This window comes from Microcebus murinus, chromosome 24 (assembly GCF_040939455.1).
Source record: "Microcebus murinus isolate Inina chromosome 24, M.murinus_Inina_mat1.0, whole genome shotgun sequence".
Classification (NCBI taxonomy): domain Eukaryota; kingdom Metazoa; phylum Chordata; class Mammalia; order Primates; family Cheirogaleidae; genus Microcebus; species Microcebus murinus.
Genome location: NC_134127.1, coordinates 29,031,800 through 29,056,185, shown reverse-complemented (window position 1 = coordinate 29,056,185; position 24,386 = coordinate 29,031,800). Strand labels below are relative to the sequence as shown.

The following is a 24,386-nucleotide window of genomic DNA, read 5'->3' as shown; positions in this document are numbered from 1 at the left end:
ACTCAGTGGATATTTATAAAATTGATTATTTAAATTAAATCTAATGTTTAGTGATTTTAAATGTATGTTTTTTTTCTCATTTCCTTTTATACCTTTCTGTCTTTTCTAAATCTTATGTATGTTTTATTACTGATAACAACAAATGCTATTCCAAAACTATATTTACACATTTTTCAAAACAACACAAATGTGAGTCTTTGTAGGGTGTCATACACATGACACCTTAGAGATGGTTTGTGCGTAAAAGGCAGCTTTTCAATACGTCATCTATGAGCATTTTTGTATTTTTACCATAAGAATAAAAAAAAAAAATACTTGCACAACTGTCTTCTTCCCCAAAATTTTTTCACATCAGATTGCTGGGTCAAAAGGTATTTTCTTTTTTTTTTTTTTCTTTTTTTCCACTGAAGGAATTTTTATTTACTCCAGGAATAAAACATATTCATGCAATGTGTGAATTTTCTTTGACATATACTTGTGAAGTCTTTCCTATAATTAAGAAAGTTATTTATTTTTCTCCCTTTAAAGGAATTTTTTCTCAATAGGTAACAAGGTAAATTTTCCAGCTAAGAAAGCTAAAATGATATGATGCCAAACCTACCCATAACAGTTAACCTACTTTCATAATTTAGGATGCCTGTCTAAAGAAACTATAAAATGTCCCTTAATACTTTTGCCTTTCATACTATAAATATGATTAGATGAGTCTGAGATATATTTTACAAGTAAATATCAGTTAATATCTATGTGTAATATCAGATCATACATATAATTGATCTTCAGATAATATTTTCTATATAGGAGACATCTAGTTATCTAGCATCCTGCTTCATAATCTGGTAAAAAAAAAAGATGAAAGATTGCCTCTGTCTAACACAAGTATTTCCATATGGATTAATAATGTGTAAAAGTATTATTTACTTCTGAATTACCATTATCAGTAGGGCAAAAATTAATAAATATATAAAATGGATACATTGGTGTTTAAAATGATGCCCTGCTTAAGCCAAACATGAAGCTATATACACTTTTTATTATCAGTAGCATCTCTGATCTTTAATTACACATGAACATCTTTCCCATATCTCAAGAAGCAATTTTGAGTTATTTCTGAGTGAAACATATGGGAGATGACATATAAACAACAGTTTTCCCTAAATATCTATTCTGTTCATTGTTTTGTTTGTTTATGTTTCTTTGTAAAAATCCATTTCAGGGTCTAAAACTTCAGACAAAATATGCATTATTTCTATAAATATCACATCTATTTTAACTGTGGTCAAATAATTTACTCAACATTTTACAATGTTTTTTGCTCTTTTGTTTTTATCTGAATCCTAGACACAGTCCATTGGAATCCTTTGAGATAAATTCTGTTACCTGTGTGGTGATAGGGCCACTAAGTTAAAATTTATCTTTAGGCAAATATAAAATATAGGGGAGACTTTAGACACACATATCATATTCCTAAACAATATTCATCTGTATTTGTGTTTTGTTTGTTTGTTTGTTTTTGTCAAGCACTCATCAGGTTTGGTTTTGAGAGTTAGACTGGCGTCTCGAAACAAGTTATGAAGAAGTCTTTCCTCCATGTTTTCTGAAAACAGTTGTGGAAATTTAGTATTATTTGTTTCTTCATTTTAATTTCAGAATTTACCAGAGAGGCCATCTGGATGGGTAAAGGAGTTGTAATTACAATCTCAATTTCTTCAATAGTTTTAGGAGTGTTGAGATATCTCAATGCTTTTTAAATTGTATATGGCTGGAATTTGTTTCACATGGCATAAGCAGATATTTACCTTTGTCTAGTGAGTGGAGACCATTTTTTTTTAATTTTGTGACATATGTATTTGGATTTTTGCACAATTATAGTTTTTCGTTTTCATTTGCCTCATTTTTGTATATTTTTTCTCTTCTTCTGTTTATGTAGACAGCTGTGTTTTTACATTTTTTTCATTTCTTGTATTTTTTTCTTGTTCATCTCTTCATTCTTTTGAAGTATTTATCTTTTGATTATTTCATTAGCTACTTGTGAAATCATTCCATGCGTATTTAACTTAACAATGTCCAGAATGTTGCAGTGATATTGTCGTCTGCCCTAAGAAAAGTACAGCTCATTCTCTCTGGCCACAGTTGCCAGCTTTCAGTTGGGTCTCCCCTCAGTGCAGGGGAGGGGAGACGGTGGTGGGAGATGTATCTGGAATCCATCCCTCATGTCATAGAAGGCCAGCAATGCATTGAAAAGTTTGCCTTATCCAGGATCTATTTCTTCTACAGCAAGACAGCTCCTCAGAATATCCAGTCAGCTGTAGCACCAGAAGTAGAAACCCTTGCCGCTGGTGTCCGGGCTGCTCCCGCGGTCTCAGCCTCCAGTTCTCCTCCGCAGCCTCCTCCCGTGGAGTCTCCCGGGGTCTCAGGTACCCCTCCTTCCGGCCCTTGTCCGCTGTATGCTCGTCTTCTTGCTTCTTTCCTCTAGTTTCTGCTAGAATCTGTCTTTTCTGCAGAGACACTCTGTCTAGCGGTGTTATTCGTCCGCCATCTGGCTCCGCCCCCCCAAAAGGTATTTTCATTAAAAATCATTTACATATCACATACTTCCCTACAGAAAAACTATATTAGCTTACACTTGCATTAACAGTGATTGAGAGATAGTTCCGAAAAAGTGTTCCCAATACTAGCTTTTGTAAATATTTGCAATCTGATGGAAAAAGGTCATGTCACCCATTAAACTTTAAATTTATCACTAGTGAAAAAAAAAGGCGTTTCTTACCTCTTTCTTCTCTTCTCTAAAGAGAGGTCACTGGCTGCAGAATTTTGCCAATATGCTAATATGTTATGATTAGGGTGATGATTAGAGATGAAAACTTTCAGGTAGTGCCAATTATTATTTTCTTCCGAAAATAATGTGAGGCTAAACACAGAGAGGGAAAAAAAGTGCCAGATGCGGAGAGGGACCTACGCCAGCCTGGGAAGCCGGCTCACTGCTCACTTAAAGCGTGCAGCTTAATTTTTATCACTGGCTGTGGTTGTCACACATCAAAAAACTTCAAAGACTGAAGGGCAAACTCATTTTCTCTGCTTGATCCTCCTGGTAGGGAGGGGAAAAAATCAAATGCTATTGTGTGAATTTATCATAACACTGTTCAAGGGGAAGCTCATATAAATCCTGTCCGTTGCTCACTCGACGTGAGGCCCCCTCCTTGTCTGTTCCCTTCCCTCGCTCCAGAGAAGAGTCACGTCTCCGGCGACAGAAAGGTGCTCGGCCCGTCAGCCCCCTCCGTCACGACTGGTCTCAACTCGGGACATTTCCTGGGCAAGGCAGAGCGTGTTTTCATATGAAACACGCTCTCGGCCAATCTGTGTGGTTCTGACTTCTCCTAGGGCTGAGTCAGATGGGCTGTGTGATTTGCAAACCAAGTTGACAAACATTTATCCCAACGGCATGCTCCTGAGAAATAAGATCAGTCCCGGCAGCTTCTAAAGCCGTGCTCAAAAAATCCCAGCAACGGCGAACACGCCCAGGGGAAGGCTGGATCTTCAGCCAGAGTCATTCATCCCTCAGAGTGGATTATCTCCCAAGGATGGCAGATTATAGTAATTATAATTTATTGATAGCGCGAATGTTTTCACTTTCTAATCACCACAGTAGAAAAGAAACAGGATAGGCCACCAAAGCCACCCCAGATGCAGCTAATTGATACCTATTTCTAAAATAGAGGCTTATGTACAATAAGAATTAAGTATCAGCAGAATTTCCTCGGTAGAAAAGTCACAGAGGCTGCAGAGACCGTGTGACTGTTTATTAATAGGCCCATCTGTGATCTGTTACAGAATTACTGTGGGTTCTTATTTTATTAACAAAACCTTACGTTCTGACATGATTATAAATTCACATGCAGTTGTAAGAAATAATACAGGAAGATCACAGGTGACCTTCATCCAGTGTCCCCCAATGGCAGCGTCTTGAGAGACTGTAGCGTTTTATCCTGACCAGGGGACTCACACTGACACACGTGGAGAAGGTCTCCTTTCTCCTACCTTTCTGAGAATTTGTCACCAGTGCATGATGCAGCAGACTGAACGGTGGCCTCTGATAATGACTTCATATATATTTGTGTGTGTGTTTAGTTTTTTAAAATGCAAGAAGGAACCACGAAAATTCTAGAAATGATTATCTACAAGGGGGGAAAAAAGCAAAGAATATGGAGAAGGAAATAAAAGCAAGACTTAAATTATGCCTAATTTTGTGAATTTGGTGTGTAACAGATAGTAAGCATGCAAATATTTTTACACAATTATAAAACACAATTATTTTTTAAATCACTATAAAAGCATAAAAAAAGAAACAGGTAAATCCAATTGTGAATTCAGAGAAGAACAGTTGCAAAAGACTTTAAACTATAGCACTTTGACTGTGAGATATAAAGTATAAAATAAGTGCAAGATCATTTTAAGCTGTTTTTGTCCATCATGATCTGTGTGGTAGTGTCGACACTGTCTTCCAGGATTTGGTGTCTGTGTTGTGAGATAAAAAAACTGAGGAATGGTGCCAGATTCCACTTCTGCCTTTAGCAGGGTTGTTGAGAACAGTGACACTCGGTTGGTAAGGGAAGATGTTGAGATATAAGATCGAAGACATTAAGAAAAAAACTTGCAGTGCTGAATCTGCATTGAATGTATCATAACACACACCGACACCCCACCCCACAGACACCACACACGAGCTCCGTATCTAGGGAGAGGGCCCCAAAATCAAGAAGCAACGGGCTTTGTATCTCCTGATGATTATAGTCTTGAACTTGCTTCCATTTCCCATGGAAGGAACCCTTGGCTGAATGACTCATTTAAGGTCTGAAGCAGAAGTTGCCCAAGATGAAACATGGAATATTCTGTCACACCAGATAGCAAAGAGGCTATCACCTTCGCAGGAGTCCACTTGAGAAAGCACAAAAGGCAGAGAGAGCACAATGTGAGCATTAACAAAGATAGTGCATAGATAGGAAATCATCAGATTGTTTTAAATCTATGCATTCTTAATAACGTAGGGAAAAAAAATCGATCACTTTAGAGCAGTCATCCTCAACCCGGGGAACTTTTCCACCACCTCCTCCTCCCCTCTCGTAGGGACAGGTAGCAATGCCTGGGGACATTTTTGGTGTTTGCAAGTTCATGGGGAGGATGCTACTGGGGAAGGCCAATGACACTCCTGAACATGCTACACAGCGCGGGTCGGCCCCTCCCTTCCCACGCAGACACTGCATCCGGCTCCAAAGCCCAGCGTACCCGGGCTGAAGACGCTACGAAAACATCTCATCTTGAATACCATAAATAAACGGAAGCAGCAAGCGTTCATCTTGTCTTGCCAATAAACTTTGCCACTAGACAGCCAAAGAGTAAGTATATACTTCTTTTGAAGAAGCTCCTCAGCAAATAAATGATAAGAGGAGTGACTGAAAAACATTAAGCTGGCTGAGCCTCTGTGTCCAAGCATCAACTTACGCGAATTGCGCTACTGAGGCACAGTCATCAAAATGCATACTGCATTGGTTGGCTTCATTGTTCTGAGAAGAAAACAAGCCTACTGTGGCAAACACAGGGGGACAACAGTTCTTTTCATCTGCAAATACATTAATTACAGTGCCAAAAAGGATGAAAGTATTAATTAAGATACTTGCAAGTTACAGCAACCTATAACAATCAGAAAAGAATGGATTTTTAATGGTGACTTTAACCCTTACAGTGTGTGAGAGGGAAGGAGAAGGAACCGGGTCTTCAAGTATTCTGGGTCACCATATCTCAGGCTCATTGGCAGGTGCACAAGTTGCGATTTTTCTAAGGGCCCTAAAGTGAGGGTATGGATGTGCGTTGGGTTTGTATTATCAATAGATTCTGGAGTCCGATATACATGCATATGTACATTATCATCTCATTTAATCTTCACAAAACACACGTGAGGTGGGTATGAGGATGCACATTGGGCAGACAGTTCTCAGAAAAAGGAAGAAAATTGCAAGGGGAGGACAACTTAAACACACAGCCCACGACAGGCGGAGCCCAGTCTTTGCAGCTCCAACACGCACTGTGCTTTCCCTACCTGTTCTCTTTCATTATTTTTTTCTTTTTAACCAGCAGAGACAGTATGAAAGGGAGATGATGAATCTGCGCATGACAGTCATAAAACAGAAAGCCGGAGCGAGGGAGTCCACGGTGGAGACAGTCGCAACGATCTGGGTGGAAGCACACTGGGACCCTTGAGGAAGGCAGGGAGCCAGGCCAAGTGGCAGATGAGGGTTTCTGACTCATTTCGGTAAAACCCGCAGGAATGAGAACAAAGCCATGCAAATCGCTGGAGGATAAAACTTTGACAGAAGACACAAAACAGCAACACCCGATGGCCACGGAGGGGTCACGTCCTTGGGAGGAAGCGAGTAATTCGAGCAGGCATGACACGGAGGCAGGAAGAGCGCGCCATCTAGATCCCTCATCTCGACTGGGAGCAGATTGCTTGGAGAGGGCGAGGCTTGCCTGAGCACGCCGGCGGGAGACAGGGTGGAACTGGCAGTCGGAAATACCGTCCCAGAGCCCGATTGATAATTACATTTTTGACAAGAAGGGGAGCAGCCTGGAAAGATAACCGCCAAGTTGAAATGGACTAAAAACTAATTTGAAAAGTTTGTTGAAATGGAACTGACTGCAGGGAAGGAAGCCCACAGCCCCAGGGCAGGACAGGAAGGAGGAGGAGGGAGAGAGAATTGTCAAGGCACTTTCTAAGACACTGTTAGTCCTGGGCAGAGACACAGACTGCCAGGAACTGGAAACGCCAGTGAGTCATAGTGCACGAGCTGCTGCAAAACCAGTGTTCTTTACCCTTCTAGATAATTCTCGTTCAGGGGAGGCACAGATTTGTGCAGACTGCAAAATACGCAAATGCACCCACAGCTTCCAAACTGAGGATCTTGTTCTTGTCATCAACGAGCTGCCATATGTATTTAGACAATTTATCCCAGCAGAAACTCGGTTGTTATTCCTCCCACTTCATCGATAGCGAAACTGATGATCAGAGAATTGGCGATTAGCTCAGGGCCGTATGAGAGGCAAAAAGCAAAGTCAAGGGTGCGGCCCACGGAATGAACCGCTGCTTCCCTCCACGTGTGGACAGACTGCTCTAAGGAAGGCTCACTCTGTGTTTGTCTGCAAAAGGGGGAGCTGTCTGAGAAATCTGGAAAGGAAAATAGCTTTGTAAAGAGTGAAAAGGGAGCATGAAGCTGCGGTGGCAGCCTGCAGCCTCAGGGCCACGCATGGCCTTCTGGATCCCTGGCGTGGCCTTTTGACTGAATCCGAATCTTACAGATCCCTTTACTAAGAGGAGGATTTGTTTTGTACAATTGGGTTCAGTCGAGGGGCTGCACTCGGGTACCTGGAAAGCCTTGAGGCCACGGGCTCCCCACCGTTCTGATTCCGTTCGATTGAACTTGGCAAATTAAACATGTGTTGGTGGTGCTCACGTTGTTAGTTTTCAATTCTGGCTGGTATCCTTAATAAGTTGTTTTTGTTTTTGTTTTTTTGTTTTTTTTCTCTCTCTCTGTTTCTTCAAGAACATGTGAAATGCAGCACTAATTGAGCCGGAGAAAGACAGGAAATAATCAGCATGCCGCTGCCTTCACGTGATGACTTGCCAGCGGAGGAGTTGAAGATGCAAAGAACAATTTAAAAAAACGAGTAAAATTTTTCATTTTCAGGAGGATAGAAAATTCTTAATAAAATTAAAACGCCGCATGGCGTCAGCTGCTGTATTTCCAGCACCTCCTTACCGAAGGTGTGAAGAAGACATCGAAGGAGCAATAGAAGCATCAAAGACCCGCAGGCCCCGGCACACAGATGAAAGAACCTCAACGGCAAAGAGAAGTGACGGCCCAAAGTGATGACCAAAAACAAAGTAGCAGGAGATGGCAGCGTTCTTCTCTCGCCGCGACACTATTTCAACAGAATTAAATAGTTCAATGAAATAAAAATGCTAGTTCAGTCTAGCAGCAAAGAGGAATCGTTGATTCTCAGGGAAAGACAATGAAGTGACAGAAAGAAAGAAAAAAAACAAATAAATAAAAGCAAGAGGATGGCTTAGGTTTTGCCCAAACAGAAGCTAGAAATCTGGAAAACAGGTGTTTTTGGACGAAGGGAGAAACAAGTGTTGAGGGTGAGATCCACATTGTAGGGGCTGGACGTGCAGGCGGACAGGTGTTTGGGCAGTGCTGCGTGGCGGCCACAGGGCAGCAGTGTTTCTAAGGGAGGCCAGAGAAGCTCGGGGTTTTCTGTAGGATGAGATACCGAACATCTCTGGTCATTTGGCTCCTTTTTTTGAAAGATTTTTTATTCTTTTTTTTAAAATTTGTTTTTATTTTAGCGTATTCTGGGGGTACAAGTGTTAAGGTTATGTATATTGCCCATGCCCCCTCCCCCGAGAGTCAGAGCCTCAAGCCTGACTACCCACAAACGTTGCACACCTCACTCATTGTGTTTGTATATACACATCCCCTCCTCCCCCCCCACCTGCCCAATGCCCGATAAATGTTACTCCTATATGTCCGCTGAGGTGTTGATCCATTAATCCCAATTTGCTGGTGAGTGCATGTGATGCTTGTTTTTCCATTCTTGAGATACTTCACTTAGTAGAATGTGTTCCAGCTCCACCCAGGAAAACACAAAAGGTGCTATATCACCCTTGTTTCTTAAAGCAGATTTGTTTATTCTTTGTTGGAGAAGTAGTCCTACTGTCCATGTGACTTGCGCCTGAACTCCCACCCAGGAATGGACAGGCCAGGGGGCATGGCCAAACTCGTTCCTACAGCCCCTGGACCTTACTGTGGACAGAGGGGACGGACCCTGGCAGGATCCCACAGTGTCACTTCTGGGTGTGAGGCAGGTGCCCCTGAAGGTGTCCTCACTCTTGGTTTTCCAAGACTGTGAACCGTAAGAATATAATCTCACAGGAGGCGAGAGCTACTATCTCTGTCACTCACAGACACCCTACCCGCCGAGGATGAAACCACATGAGAAGGGAAAGTGGAGCTGAGGGGATGACAGAGAGTCCTGACAATGTCACCCGGACGTCCTACATACAACTGGGCGCGGGTGAGTCTGTATCCTCTGCAACACACAGAATTTTCCCATAACAGAGACGGAACTAAGAAATAGGGTCTGAGGGTAAGAGAGCAGTTAGAATGATGCTGTCAATCTACGTGAGACGTGCAGGGAGCCCGAACGGCAGGAGCATGACGTGAAGACAGCAGGAATCTAGAGACGCATGTCGGTATTTTCCAATGCAGCCAAAGCTCAAAAGGAGAAGGGGACCCATGCCACATCCATCCTCAGAGCAGAGCGGGACGGACACGCATCCTTCTGAGACTGATGGGGGATGGAAGGGAGGGAGGAATGTAGGTGCAAATGAAGATGCCTGTGGGTGAGGAAAGGGAAGTTCCTGCTGTATACAACAAGTGGCATTTTCCCCTGCAGACAAAGGGAAAGGATGCTGAGGGTTCTATTAATGGAAGTTTGCAGGAAAGTAAAGGTTTGTGAGAATAGGGACCCGTGACAGAGATTGCTTTAGAATGTCAGGCGTAATCGTTAGCTTTCCCTCAGTCACATTTTCAGAGGATGCAGTTCTGTGGATAACTTTCTCAACTCCTCACTAACTGTGGACAGACCATGTAGACGCAGTGATTCTTTTCCCAAGGAAGAGCCTCCACATGTAAAGAGAAAATGCGGGAGACCGCGGTGAGGAGAGGGCATTTCTGGCTTAGACGACACGTGGGAAGGTCAGAACTGCAGGCTGCAGTTAGAGACAGATTACCAATGTGCTGGCGACTGATCAATAGGAGACGGCTCTGTTTCCGGAGTGGATGTGGAACTCAGATGCTTTCCCTAGAGTCATCCTTGCTGTCAGCCCCAAACAGGTCATGTTGTCACCACACCGCGCTCATCATGGGGAGCATCTCCTTTCATTTGCCCCCTGCTAACATTTAAATAGCTGTGGCAAATCACACGGAACATGATGAACACATGTTCATTGGCCTGTGTGGTGAGCTCTAACCGAATGTTATTTTTGTGACCAAGAAAAGCTTCAGGATTAATTCACGTAGCTATAGACAGAGAAGCTGTAAAAGCACAGGACCACCCAAATTGTGGACTTGTCATTGTTCCGGAAGTTTCCAGGTATTGCGCTTCTTCCTGTTCTCCTTCCTTCCTCCCTCGGGGCTAGAAGCCACCGTGGGTTGAGGGTGCCCTGCCTTGAACTAAGAACAGGTTTCTGCGTTTCTTTTCTAGTAACGACCACCTGCTACGATATGTGATGCATATTTTATTTCAAAATATAAAGTGGAGAAACTATGCCCTGTGTTTCCATTAGCTTCCCAGGTATACTGTTCTGAGAAGTGCTATTTATATGGATTCTACCTATATATTAGATTTACAATTATACAAATGATTTACAAATATATAAATTGCATATAAATCATATATAGGTAGAATCTATGAATAGCAAATTTATATGGAAATTTTTAATGTAAAAAATTAAATATATATATATATTAGGTCATATAGAGTACTAATTAGAGTTACATGCAATCACAATGGATGTGGTGTGTCCATTCAAACTGAAAGATGACGCATGGAAGAATGCTTACATTCTAACTGCGATTTCTTGCACCCGTTAGTAGTCTTTGGGAATGAGGCTTAACTCTCCCCTCTTCATCCTGTGAACCTCATGAGTGTGTCTTAATCGGGCCGGAATTAATTCACTGCCATTTGCCCTGTTGAGGTTTCGTATTTCACTGCTGCTTTTCGATTCTGCTGAAGGCAGTAGCAAATTTAGGTCATGTGGAAAATATTAATACTATACCTCTACCATGCTTTCTTGAATAACTGCATGTAGAAGTTCAGTGAAAGGTCAGGTCTAAAAATCCAAATGCCGGGAAGTGTTCGGCAATCATCTCTACAGCCTAGTCCTCACTGTTGAATGGGATATAAATATAATCTTTTTGTAGCATTTCTTATTAAAAGTTAAGTCCCCACTCCCCTACATGTGCATAGCAAGGAGAAACCTATTTTATGCTTTATAGATAAAGGACGCCACAATTGAGTCCTCTTACTGCAGGACTTCTTAACACTGCGACCACTTTAACTCAAATGCAGAGAGTGCCAAGGTGTCCTCACTCACACGGACTCAGGACGACATCATCCCCACCCCCATTTACTGTTTGGGGCTTGGTGGACACTTTTTTTTATTATCTGCTTCATTGGCTTCATGTGCAATAACTTCTTGTTCCATTTTCTTCAGCTCCTGAAACTACTCCTACAATATGCACTTGGAAAATAAGAGCATGTTGTCTCTTCACTCAAATTCATACAGTAAAACTGAATAAAATTCTAGCACTCCAGATTAACATTCTCATTTTCACCTATGCACATACAGATCTAGCATGCTAAATATTTCAAAGAATTCAATATTTAATGAAGAAACCAGTAAGATATTTTTAAAAAACTGTTTCAAAGGAGAATTCAAAGAAAATACATATATAATGAGAGATACTAAAATGAATTTGCAAATAGATTAAAAAGTAGTCAATGTCCACAGAGCAATAATCAATTGCATCTCTTGCTGTAGAGTTACATAACACCACACTGGGTTTATCCATAACATGCTTAGATTGTCTAGTCTAGATTTGCCATGCACCTTAATCACAAAACCTCTTTCAAAAATATATCATACATAAGCATGCATTAAGAGAATTTTGAAAAGAAGAACAGGAAATTTGTTTGCATTTCAATGGTCAGGAAGGATTTGCATTGTTGTTCTTTTTCTATAAGGTGCAGAATTGAAAAATAGCTCAAAGACAATGGAAGGCACACACCTTTCATTTCGAATATTTGTGTTTGGGACTTGGAAAATTTACAAATGTAAGTCTTTTAAGGCTCATTATATTGTGTTTTCTATGTTTGCTCACATTTTGAAATCTTCCGTAATAAAAAAATAGGTTTTTAAAAATGCCAATCAATACGACATGATCAAAATATCCACAGCGGTGCACAGGTTCCACAGCTTACACCTTACACCTAGTCTTGCTGTGTGTTTTGATGTAATAAGAGCACGTTGTATCACGATGAGTCAAGCTTTCAAACATTAAAAGTATAAGTAGACTTTAAGGAAGTTGCAAACAATTGGTCCTTATTTATAAGCACTGTTTCATCTTGATTTTATTTTTATCCAATACAGAATGGTCTATATGCCCCTCTGTCAGAATGCAAGTTTTCAATCCTGTTAAGTGTGTTGTAGCCATACCTTGGTACACGGCTTTAAATCCAGGTGAACCAATACTGTCGTCAGACTGCAGATGTAACCACATCTGGTTGCTCATGCTCACGATGAGGTCAGGGACACTGGACCCTGTGAGTCTGCATGGAAGAGAAACACCAAAACTTTTACTATGGGCAACAGATCTATTGACTTTCACCTCAAGGGAGGGTCTTGCTGCTTAAACAACCAAACGATATATACAACCACCTGCTAGTGAGTAACGACCACCTGCTACGGTGTGTGGTATATATTTTATTTCAAAATATAAAGTGGAGAAACTATGCCCTGTGTTTCTATTAGCTTCCCAGCTATATTGTTATGAGAAATGCTATTTATATGGATTTATAGGAAATATATATATATATATATATATATATATATACCTTGCAAGACCCTCCTTTCAAAGAATCTATTATATAACTACTTGTAACTTATTTTAATATTTAAATGACAATATCACTGGCAATTTCAATAGCAATCATTCTAGTCTATGACTGCAGATTTGCATCTTATATTTTAAAAGTCAAATCAGGGCAACCAACCATCCCCCTTGCCTGGAATGAAGGGGCTTCCCCAGGTGAAGGACTTACGGTGTTCACCCAAAGATAGTTCTGGAAATCATGGGCCAGTGCATCCTGTGTAACTGGGAGTCACCCTAATTGCTGTGCGACTTCATAACATCACACCATCAAAAGGAAAGCAGCCCCACAATGAGAAATTGCACTGGTTAGTTCACTAAATTCTTGGATTGTCTGGTCTGGAATTACCATGCACCTTTATCACAAAATCTCTTATAAAAATATATTACAGGTAATCGGACTTTAAGAGAATCTTGAACAGGAGAGCAGCGTGCATGGCTGAAAGAGACTGGGCAGCATTTACTGAGCTCTCCATGTGCATATCACATCCATGGCCGGGTCAGGGCGAGTGGAAGTTCCAACGAAGCGTTTGCTGTGTGTTAACAAAACAGGCACACAGGGGCTGCTGTCAGCCAGAGAAAGGAAACACTAAATCCAGTGACAACATGCTGACAGAAGAGCAAGTTGAAATAGAAAAAGTGCAAGAAAAAAAATCAATTCAACCAAAACAAATGCCCCTAATCAAATAGGAAGCCTTGTTTTCAGTGAAGCAGTTTTGGGAATACGAACACATGGTTTCCCCATCAATCCTATCACCTGTCTATCAACCCGGCATTCTCGCCATGCGAAGCACAGAACACCTGAGCCTCTGAAGGAAGATGAACAAGAGTCATTACACGTGAAGTAAACCATGCAATGTTACGCTCGAATTGAAAAAGGGGAAGTATTTCAGTGAATGATGTGTAGTAACGAAATATGTATTTCTCTCTCTGAATATTTGTCTTGGTTAGCAAGATGGTCTAATTTTGTGTGGTTGTTTTGTTGCTCGTGTGTCTGAAGAGAGATTTTTCCTTTCTCCTCTATGCATGCATGTTAGTGACCTGTAACAAACCAAAAAGTGCCCAGACCACGGATATCTTTCTCGTGGACTTTCACAGGTGCTGGCTTTGATAAAATGCAGCAGGTCCTTGAATAATGTGGTTTCCTTCAACGTTGTTTCTTTATAACATTGATGAGGTGGGGAAAATATTGATTCCCAGGAGGGGCCCCTATCTGTGTGCAGTCTGCACCTTCTCCCCATGTCTGTGTGGGTTCCCTCTGGGTCCTAGCGCTCCTTCCCATATCCTGGAGCTGTGCCCGTCAGGTGAACTGGGTCTACATGGTTCCATCGGAGTGAGCGAGAGTGTGTGTGACCCACCCTTCGATGAACCGTGCCCTGTCCTGGGCTGGCTCCCACCTTGGCCCTTACCTACCAGGACAGGCTCTGGCCACCCATGACTCTGACCCGGAATAAGTGCATCGGAAAACAAATGAATGAATGAATGAATGAATGAATACAAATTGTTACCAAATAAAAATTTGTCAAGTATACTATAATCATGCAAATAAATGCATGGCAATAAACAATATCAATGTAGCAAAATGGCACTTATACCCCATGAATATATGCAAATAAAAAATAAATGGAGAAAATTTTTAAAAAATAAACAATGCGATAGGGAAGTGCTCAGAGAGCAGCTGCATTTGTTCTTGTCTGCTTTGCAACTACCTGTGGGAGGAGGTGATCCTTAGTGTTTGCTTTGCAGACATTTGTTTCTTTATTTGACCCACCACAACCACCATCACTCACTGATTCACCAAAAATTGGGGAAATAATTATCTTCTGTAATTTTAGTAATAATTCCTCGATGTATGTATAGCTCACATTTATTTTAATGTTTAGCATTAGAAGGGTTTTGGTATTTACTTAGAAGTTTGGTGATTCTTTTGTTACCAGAAATATGCCATAGGGACTTAACTCTTATACTTATCAATACACCTAATGGTAAAATTGTTTTTTTTTTTAATATGTTGTTTTGCTTAGAGCTGCAATTTCCAAGGACCTCTCAATGAAGTTAAGTGAGCACTTACTATACTTTAACATTCATCAGAACTCATAATTACATAATAGTAATTGCTTTCTTTAAAATAGTTCCATTTTCTTCCCAATTGAGCCTACAGTACAGTTTTGATTTAAACTTAAATAAAATTATTCAATGAAAGTCTAAATAATTTGACCTACTTGTTATAGAATTAAATAAAATTTTCTTTTGAAAAAAAAAAAGCCATAATATTACAGCTGCCTACCTTCTCCCACCCCCAAGTCAGAAAGTCCTTCACATCCAGGCGCCTTCTATTGACTTTCTTCCATTCTCCAAAAGTGTCACCAATTTCTCAGCCTCCCCGGGTTTGGCAAATCCCGAAATCCCTGGATAGAATTCCACTTCTTCCTGGAGACTAGCAAAGAGTCTTTGAAGACTCTGAGAATTCTCATTAGGCTTTTCTTAACTTCCTTTGGCAACAGGAGGACCTTTTTCTCTCTCTCAGTCCCCGGAGAATCCCGCGTACACCTCAGCGTCTGCCTCCTCCTGCACTGAGCACCCTGGAGGGCAAGTTATATTTCTTGGCCATTTTATCCCCAGTCTCTGGTGTATATAATATACACATATTTAAAATAAATCCATAAATGAAAATATAAATTAATTCACTTTAAAATTTGCTACATATTTACATGTTCAAATTTCATAGGAATACTTCCAAATAATGATTTAAATCTTTTGTATTATCTTAGGCAGGCAACCAAGGACTTGTTCTTTAACATTCTGTAAGATCTCTGTGCTTAGCTCACCCTGCGATTTTTAGCTAAACTATTTTATCTCTGTGCCGTTTCCTCAAAATGGAAAACAAGAGAATTGTATTAAACCATCTTAAAAGAAATCTTGAGACCTAAAATCCTATTCTTTTTACCATAGACACCAGTGAAGACAGTGCTGTTTGGCACTGAGTTATGTCCCTTGCTATCAATATCAATGTGGAACTACAACCGGCAGTCTTAATACTTGTGACTATGACTGCTAGTGTGTTTAATGGAAATCCAACGTGAAGGGAGTGACTTCTGCTTGTGTCTTTGTTCCTGTCTTACACCCAGGGCACTGGGCATGGACAGTGCACCCCAGCTCTTTCACGTGGAAGTGGGTCTGCGTGCACAGAAGCCGGATTGCATCCACTGATGCTGCTGCTTCACGCTGCTTTGGTGGCTGCCGAGTTCCCAGTGCACACACGGGCAAGCTCATAGTTCAGCAGATCTTCTTCTCCTTGGCCCTTGATTCATAGTTGAACGGTTCTAACCTACATGAAATATGTCTTCTATAAAGGGTTGGATAAATCCACCTGTGACTTCTTTCACTCAATGCCTGTGAGCTCCCCCAATTTGCTGTGTGTAGAGTTAGTTTGTTCTTTAGACGTTCAAGGAGGAGAATTCCTTTGCAAAAATGTAGCACACCTGTTGGGCCAATGCCCTATTGGAGCGTATTTACAATGTTACTAGTTTCTAGCAACTATGAATAGAGCTACTGTAACCATTCATGTCAGGCAAACTTTATTTCTCCAGGGTAAATACCTAGGAGTGGAATTAATTTGCTGGGTCCTATAATGAATGTGTGTTTGTCCCCATGCGATACGGACCACCTGCTTCCCAGAGTGGCTGTGCCACTTTGCACTTCCACTTGCAGTTTCAAAGGCTGCACAGAGTCTACCTCTATTTGTATGACATTCTTAAAAAGACAAAACCATATAGTTGGAGAACAGAAGTGAGTAGTTCAAGTTCAGGGTTTAGGGTGGAAAATGGTGAGGCTACAAAGGGACAGCCCACTACTTTGAGGTGAGGCAACAGTTCCATATGCTGATTTTGGTGGTGGTTACACAGATGTATAAAGGTATTAAAATTATTGATATGCACATTCAAAATGTTCTAGTGTACAGAATGGTAGTTAAGGTGGGAGGTGGAGGAGGGAAGGGGGAGGAGGGGAGGGATATATCCACACCTAATGGGTGCCGTGCACACCATCTGGGGGATGGACAGGCTTGAAGCTCTGACTCAGGTGGGGCAAAGGCAACCTATGTAACATAAACATTTTTATCCCCGTAATATGCTGAAATAAAAAAATTAAAACAAATATAAAAGGAAAAAGGAAAAGAAATAATTTGTTCAAACCTGGAGAAAAATATCTGCACTTGCCACAAACCTGTCAAAACATGAAACTGATACAATGTAGCCACTGCAGTAAGGAGCACCTGTATTCTTCAGGCAGGGCCCTGACAGGAAAGTCGTGGGCTGAACCATAGCTTTATGTACTCGTTGTAATTGTCAATCGGGAAACGGAGAAGTGAAGGCCACACCAAGGTAAAACTGGCCTAACACTGAACTACTCTGTAGTCTTTTTGGTTCTTGAATGTCCATTAATTTTATAAATTATTCAGAAAATGTAGGAGATGCATATTTAGTTGTATATTTTAAATTGACTTTTTTGCCTTAATGGGGTTGATACCGTGTGAGCTGGAGATGAATAAGGACAAATGAAGGTACGATACAATGTGTTCAGGTACTTGGGCGCCTGCAGAACCGGTTCCTCGCAAGAGTGCGGGAAGCACTGTTATGAGATTGAGGGGTGCTCTGACTCAAACCCTGGACAGACACAAGGCTGCCAAGGTCACCGTCAGAAGTCTACGTAGTATGCAGTCATTTAACCAACTAAGGCAGAAGGAATCTAAACTCTGGAAGGCCACGTTTGCAATCTTAGGTCTTAGGTCTTCGAATACAGAATTGAGCCTGCACCAAGAGCAAGTAAAGTAGTTAAAGGTTCTCCGTTTACCCAGCAGCTAGCCTGGCTTCTGGCACGTGGCAGTTACTGATGACGTGTTTGTTTCTATGACGTGAACCACTGCACCACTGCAGAGCCATGGAAGGTGGAAGGGAGCAGAAATCTGATTTTTAAATCAAGCTAACTCTGAAAAATAAACCAAGGGAATGGTTTTATTGATTAAATAGTATTATTATCTACAACGTTAAACTTGAAGATAATTCATACAGAGGCTGACTTTGTTATTATTTCCTCATTGGCATCCATGTGAAATTAGAACAAGCTTCGGATTTCATTGACTCTGACTCACACGCGAATTTCGTTCAGGGATGACAGAGTGTATTTACTGAGCTGGAATCCATGACAGCAGGTGGCAGAGAGGACGGTGTGAGCCACATCAGTCATCTGCAAGCTCTATTTTAAATTCACTCAGCAGTACCAGAATTACAAAGTGCTCATACGCAGAACTGCATGAAAAAGACCTAATCCAAACCTCTTGATCTTGTAGATCAAAAGGTGGGATAAAACTTGACTAAGGCCAAAATGAAGGGTTTTTTAAATTTATTTTATTTATTTTTACAGACTTCATTTACTGAGTGCAGCCTGGAGTATTTAAAATATATGGACTATACATCCTCCTGACATGGAGACCTTTTATTTCCATTACCGTTCCCCTTAGACACAGGGATGAGCCCTGGAAATGGCACAGAAAGCTACCAGAAGACACCTCTGAAAGGAGACAGCAGCAGGCAACCTGGTTTGGGACCCAGGAGCAGAGAAACAGCATAGCACGGGGACCCAAAATCAGAAGGCCACCCAGACCTAAAGATGATAACCCCTGACCGGGAAACAGAAGGCCCCCAGGTAAGCCCATTCCTTCCTCAAATGCACCTGGTGCCCGTCTGACCACCAGACAGGCTGGTACCCCCAGCAAGGGGAGCGAGTAAGGAGCCACGCCAACCATGAGCCTCCAGAGGAAGTGTCACTAGGGCTCCCTTTGCAGCAGAAGGATGTTGAAGACATACACAGAGTTTTAGATCCCTTCTGCCTTGGTTTGTCAACCACTTCGGCACGGCGTCAACCATAGTCAGTCGACAGCCACAAACGAACACACGCAGAGACTTTAGCCAACAGCCGTGACATGACTTTTCTAATTTTTCATTTATCAAAATAAAATTGTGAACATTTAAAAATAGCGTCATGAAAACACATATGTGTGTTACCTATTCTGATTTACATGACAAGCAAAGCTGCCTGTAGAGTCAAACAAGCTTTCAGGGCTTTCAAGCCTTCCTCACCACACAGGAGCAGACGGACTTGTCCTCAATGCGCAGCGCAGACCGCCGTGGGACCGTGATGCCGCTGTGGGCGAGGTGTGGCGGCGGTGGGCGCCGGACCGAAGTGGGTAAATGGCTAAGCAGGCGGAAGCTGCAAGAGAGACACAGCTGCACCAGTGACCTGACCGGGGAAGGCTCTTTGCTGCTGCAGACCTGACGCCAGGTGTCTCCTCCTCGCCCAGAGACACAGCTGAAGGGGGTGGGGCAGGGGAGGGGGGAGGGGGAGGGGGACCCAGCCAACCATTTGCCACTGGCGACAGACATCCCCCCCACCCCGCCCACCCCGAGCCTGGGAAACCGTCCGCCCCCCCAGCCAGCACGGGCACAGACCAGCGGGAACCTACCCGGGCGCCGGCTCCACCAGGCTGACCGAGACAGCCCCGAAAGGCCCTGACAGTCACACCACCACGGGAAGCCCACAGACACAGGCTGAGACTCCTGCATGGCCCAAACGCCACACTTCCCTGCTAAAATAAAGGCTACATGTAGAGTACCCAGCCTTTCTTCAAAGAATCAAGTGAGGAGGCTTACAGATAAGAGGCAGAGAGGGCAATCTGAGTCTGACCTGCGTCGTCCGTGGTCTGCGGGTGCTCAGGCTGTGCCCTCGTGAGAGCCCCAATGCGAAGGAAAATCGTTGGGATCATGTGATTTTAGAGCTTAAGAACCCAATTCCTGTTTGGTTTGATTTCTAATTTCTAATGATAAAAAAGTATGCATTTTTTTCTATCTAGAGAGCATTTAAGTTGATATCTTCATGTTTTCATGCCTAACATGAATTGCTCAAGCTTCCCTTTCTCCAAAGCACTAAACATTTAGCAATTGAGTCAGTGATCACATCAAAGATCTATAAACACTCACACACTCACACACACACATCTGTGTTCAGTGTCTGCTTTTTGATGGCTGTTCAGCAGTCTTTTGATAAGAAGAGAATGATGCCATTTGGGTTGGGACCAGTGGATAACGGCAGGGGGAAACGGAGTTGTGGCCACACCAGGGTTGGGATGGCATCTAGGAGCAAGAAGCAGTTTCAACAAAAATAGATCGAGCCAGTGTAAGAACGAGCTAGTGTCCTTATCTGTTAGTCTCACACCGAGCCAGGCAGAGGCTACCCTGCTTGCTAGCCACTTGCCTGACATTGCTCGCCCACCCGCAGAGGGATGCGCATTCAGAAACCGTAACCTATGCCGGCGGCCCACAGCCCGCCCTGAATTAATGACATCTCCTGGTCACCAGCAGCTAATAACTGCAAAGGCCAGGGGAAGCCAGGTTAGGTGGAATCTCCCCATGCAGTTCTTCTGCAAATTAAATTCAACAAAATTACCAATATACATGCTTGGAAAGAGCTCAGCAGAGATTCGCTAAGTAAGTTATTTAATTTTCTTTTAAGCCTGACATACTGCAAATATGACCTGCATACATTCACCTGTCTCTTGGGAAGACTGGGTTATAAAAGGAACCCCTTAATGTTCAGGGATTCTATTGTGTGTGTGTGTGTGTGTGTGTGTGTGTGTGTGTGTGTGTGTGTGTGTATGGCACAAAAGTTAAGAAAATAAAAAGCCATTAACAGAAATTAGAATTTTTGAAACCGTATTTAGGATGAGCTCTCTCCCTTTTAGGATACCTCACTTTCCAAATTTCTCTTAAAGATCATGATCTGACTAGGATTCCATAATTTGCTCAAGAAAGAAACCCATGAAATATTAAATCTGAAGCAGTTAACGCCAGTCTGCCATAAAGATTTTTTTTAACTTCTCTTTTATTTGAAACATGTGTCATGAGATTCCATGATTCTATATAGTAACTAGTATTTAAACTATCCTAGCATATCTGTCATTTCTTCAATTAGATTATAAATTCCATGCTGATAATGTCTGGCACATAAGTACTCGACGGTATTTGTTGATGTGCTGTCTGAAACTACCTGTCTATTCAAAGAGATCAGCTGTGGTTCCCGGAATGTGTTCTTTTCTTTTCTGGTAATTTGGTTCACTGAGAAAATATATCAGTGGCTTTTCTTTTTCCTCCACTGCAGCTGATTAAATGCCCAACTGATCTTTGTTACATTATATTTCCCAAAGGGCATCTCAGTTTGATTCAGTTGGCTATTTAGCTTCTCATTTATAGTTTTGAGCTATCGAGAGGAGGTTCTAATAACACTTATGCCAACGTGATGCACAGTGTGCTGTTGCTTCCTTAACAGCAAATGGCGCTTAAAAAAAGTGAGTGTGTGATTTTAGATCTTTAATAGTAACCTGAGGGATTTTTATAAAGGATTGCTTTGCTACATTTATATTTTAAATTTTGCATTTATTTAAGAATTTCACTCATTTATTTTAGTGACATCTTCTCTTAAATTAGACGTTATGGTGATGACAATATGTGTGGGTTACATTCGTTAGCTCTCCGGAGCTTTTGCGTGCATTATTTCATTTTTCTCTTTACCACAGGCAGGGCAGGTTTATCATACATATTTTATAGCCAGGCAAACAGAGGGACTGAGAGGTGAAATGACTCCCCTCAGGGTCACAGCAACAGTGAATTGCAGAGCTGGAGCCAGAAACTCTGTCTTTGACTTCCAGGCCCATTTCTGTGAAGTGGTCCTTGTGTCACTGCTCACAAGCACTGTCCCAGCCAGGCCAGAGCCAGGCAGCACGTGTGACCGGCACCTAGGAAGCTTGCCAGCAATGCAGATCTCTGGGCCCCACCCCATACCACTATGCATTTTTAATAATAAAGAAATTGATTTATAAAAATGTAATAAAAAGTTGGTGAGGGTGTGGGAAAATAGGGACCTCCATGTCCCACTGTGGTTTACATTAACTTTTGGGAGGTTAATGGGAAAAGCATAACAAGGTAAACGAAGGTGCCTATTTACCCCAAAATTTCTCTGCTGGGAAATTCCCTGAAGGCGTTTGAAACAAGTGCACTGATGCACAGGTACACAGTTATCCACCGCACAGCCACATGTGAAAGCCAAAGAATAGGGTGGGGGAAGCAAAGGGCTCTCGACGAGAATCATTTAAAAGCACATGTGAATACAGAGAGAGAGGAACACTCCTACACTGCTGGTGGGACTGCAAACTAGTGCAACCTCTGTGGAAAGCAATATGGAGAGACCTTAAAGAGCTAAAAATAGAACTACCATTCGATCCAGCAATCCCATTACTGGGCATCTACCCAAAAGGAAAAAAAGACATTCTATAAAAAGGACACCTGCAGCAGAATGTTTATAGCAGCACAATTCACAATTGCAAAGATGCGGAAACAACCCAAGTGCCCATCAATACATGAGTGGATTAATAAAAGGTGGTATATGTATACTGTGGAGTTCTACTCATCCACAAAAAAGCAACAGTGATATGCTGATCTAGCACCTCTTGTATTATCCTGGTTAGAGCTGGAACCCATTCTAGTAAGTGAAGTATCCCAAGAATGAAAAAACCAGTACCACATGTACTCACCATCAAATTGGTATTAACTGATCAATACCTAAGTGCACATATAGTAGTAACATTCATCGGGTGTCACACAGGTGGGAGGGGGAGGAGGGGACGAGTAAATTCATACCTAATGGGTGTGGTGCACACCATCTGGGGGTTGGGGACATTTGAAGCTCTGACTTGGGTGGGGGCAAAGGCAACATATGTAACCTAAACACTTGTACCCCCATAATATGCTGCAATTAAAAAAAGAAAAAATAAAAACTTAAATCAAATTAAAATAGAAAAAATATAAATAAAAAGCATAGCAGCTCCCCTGGGAATGAAGGAGAGTACACTGTCACCAAGTGGGGGTACCTGCTCCAACATATGCTGGGTGTGTGAATTGGGGTAAATCCTTTAATCTATCAAAGACTAAGTGTCATCATTGATAAGATAAGGATATTATTAGCTGAAGCATACAGGATTATGGTGAAGACCACATATAGATCATATGTATTAGGTATTTAGCACAATGCATGGCATATAGGAGATACCCAATTAAAGTTAGCTATAGTATTACTAGTGCTATTTCTGTCATTATTATCATAAATCATGAGCCAGCAATAAGGTTTTGATTATCATTAGTAGTAGTTAGAATGGGCCAGCAGAAAGATAAGAGAGACAGGTGCTCACATGCAAAAATGTTCAAGACACAATGAATGAAAGACACATGTTCCCAGTGTAGTCCTAGCATAGGACAAATTATTTTTAAATGCATATACAGCATAGTAGGTATAGCACTGTTCCAAAATGTGAATTTTATCTTAAGTAATCAGAAAGTAAGGGGATGATGTGAGTATAAGGGACACTATCCCTTTTCCTATCACAGTGATATGTTGATGGTATCAGGGCAAACTTTCTCAATAATAGAGAATCCTCAACAGTGTGTTCATAGACTTAGCAAATAGGGTGCACACCCTGACGAACACCTTCCATTCATGCAAGAAGTTTCTGGTTGAGTGGTTTTAAGAATTACTGTGTGAAGCCACCTGTAGAAAGTGCGAAGGCAGACAAAGCATATGAGAACACATTTCCTTTCTGAGAAACACATTGATTGACACTCCCAAATCACATTTCTAATTTTGATACACCAGGTCTGATAGACGCTCAGAAAATCTGTCTTGGAGGCTGTGCATCTGAGAGTAGCTGGTGTAGGTATCCGGGACACAGAGCCACAGAACAGACTGTGATCCTACTTGCAAACTGAGCAGAGCAACCAGTCTGTAAGTATTTATATCAGGGCTGGTAATGATTTCACGAGGACTCTGTACACAGACTTCTACAGACAGACAGGGGGTCACCCCCAGCAATATTTTCCCTGTGATCTCTGTCATTTTCACTGTGCAGTTTTATACAATGCAAAGGAAGACACATGGCATTATTACAGAAAACACCTGTACTTGCCAAACCAGAAAGCACCTGTACTTCCAAACGACCCACTAATAGAATATCACAAGGAAGCAGAAAGAGAGAGCCCAAAAAGGGTTGAATTGAGAAGTTTATCACGTCCACTTTCTACCTTCTGAGTGTTCTAAAAATTTTTTTTGGCCAGGCGTGGTGGCTCACACCTGTAATCCTAGCACTCTGAGAGGCCGAGGCAGATGGATCACTCAAGGTCAGGAGTTCAAAATCAGCCTGAGCAAGAGCGAGACCCCATCTCTACTAAAAATAGACAGAAAGAAATTAGTCAGACAACTAAAAATATATAGAAAAATGAGCCGGACATGGTGGCGCATGCCTGTAGTCCCAAGTAGCGGGGCTGAGGCTGAGGCAGGAGGATCGCTTGAGTCCAGGAGTTTGAGGTTGCTGTGAGCTAGGCTGACGCCACGGCACTCACTCTAGCCTGGGCATCAAAGCAAGACTCTGTCTCAAGAAAAAAAAAATTGCCATAAACATATTTTTAAATGATTTGGAAAAAAATAATTGATACAGCTAAAACATAATCCTAAATTAGTTCT

At 41.9% G+C, this 24,386-nt stretch overlaps 1 protein-coding gene across 2 annotated transcripts in view; it reads right to left on the bottom strand.

The window, feature by feature from the left end:
- Positions 1-24,386, bottom strand: part of CSMD1 (CUB and Sushi multiple domains 1) — a 1,569,742-nt gene that overhangs the window by 328,743 nt on the left and 1,216,613 nt on the right. For both annotated transcript variants that reach the window (XM_020282735.2, XM_075997279.1), the window contains exon 12: positions 12,335-12,447. In XM_020282735.2, coding sequence (XP_020138324.2) covers positions 12,335-12,447 — 113 coding nt within the window. The remainder of the gene's footprint in view (positions 1-12,334; positions 12,448-24,386) is intronic.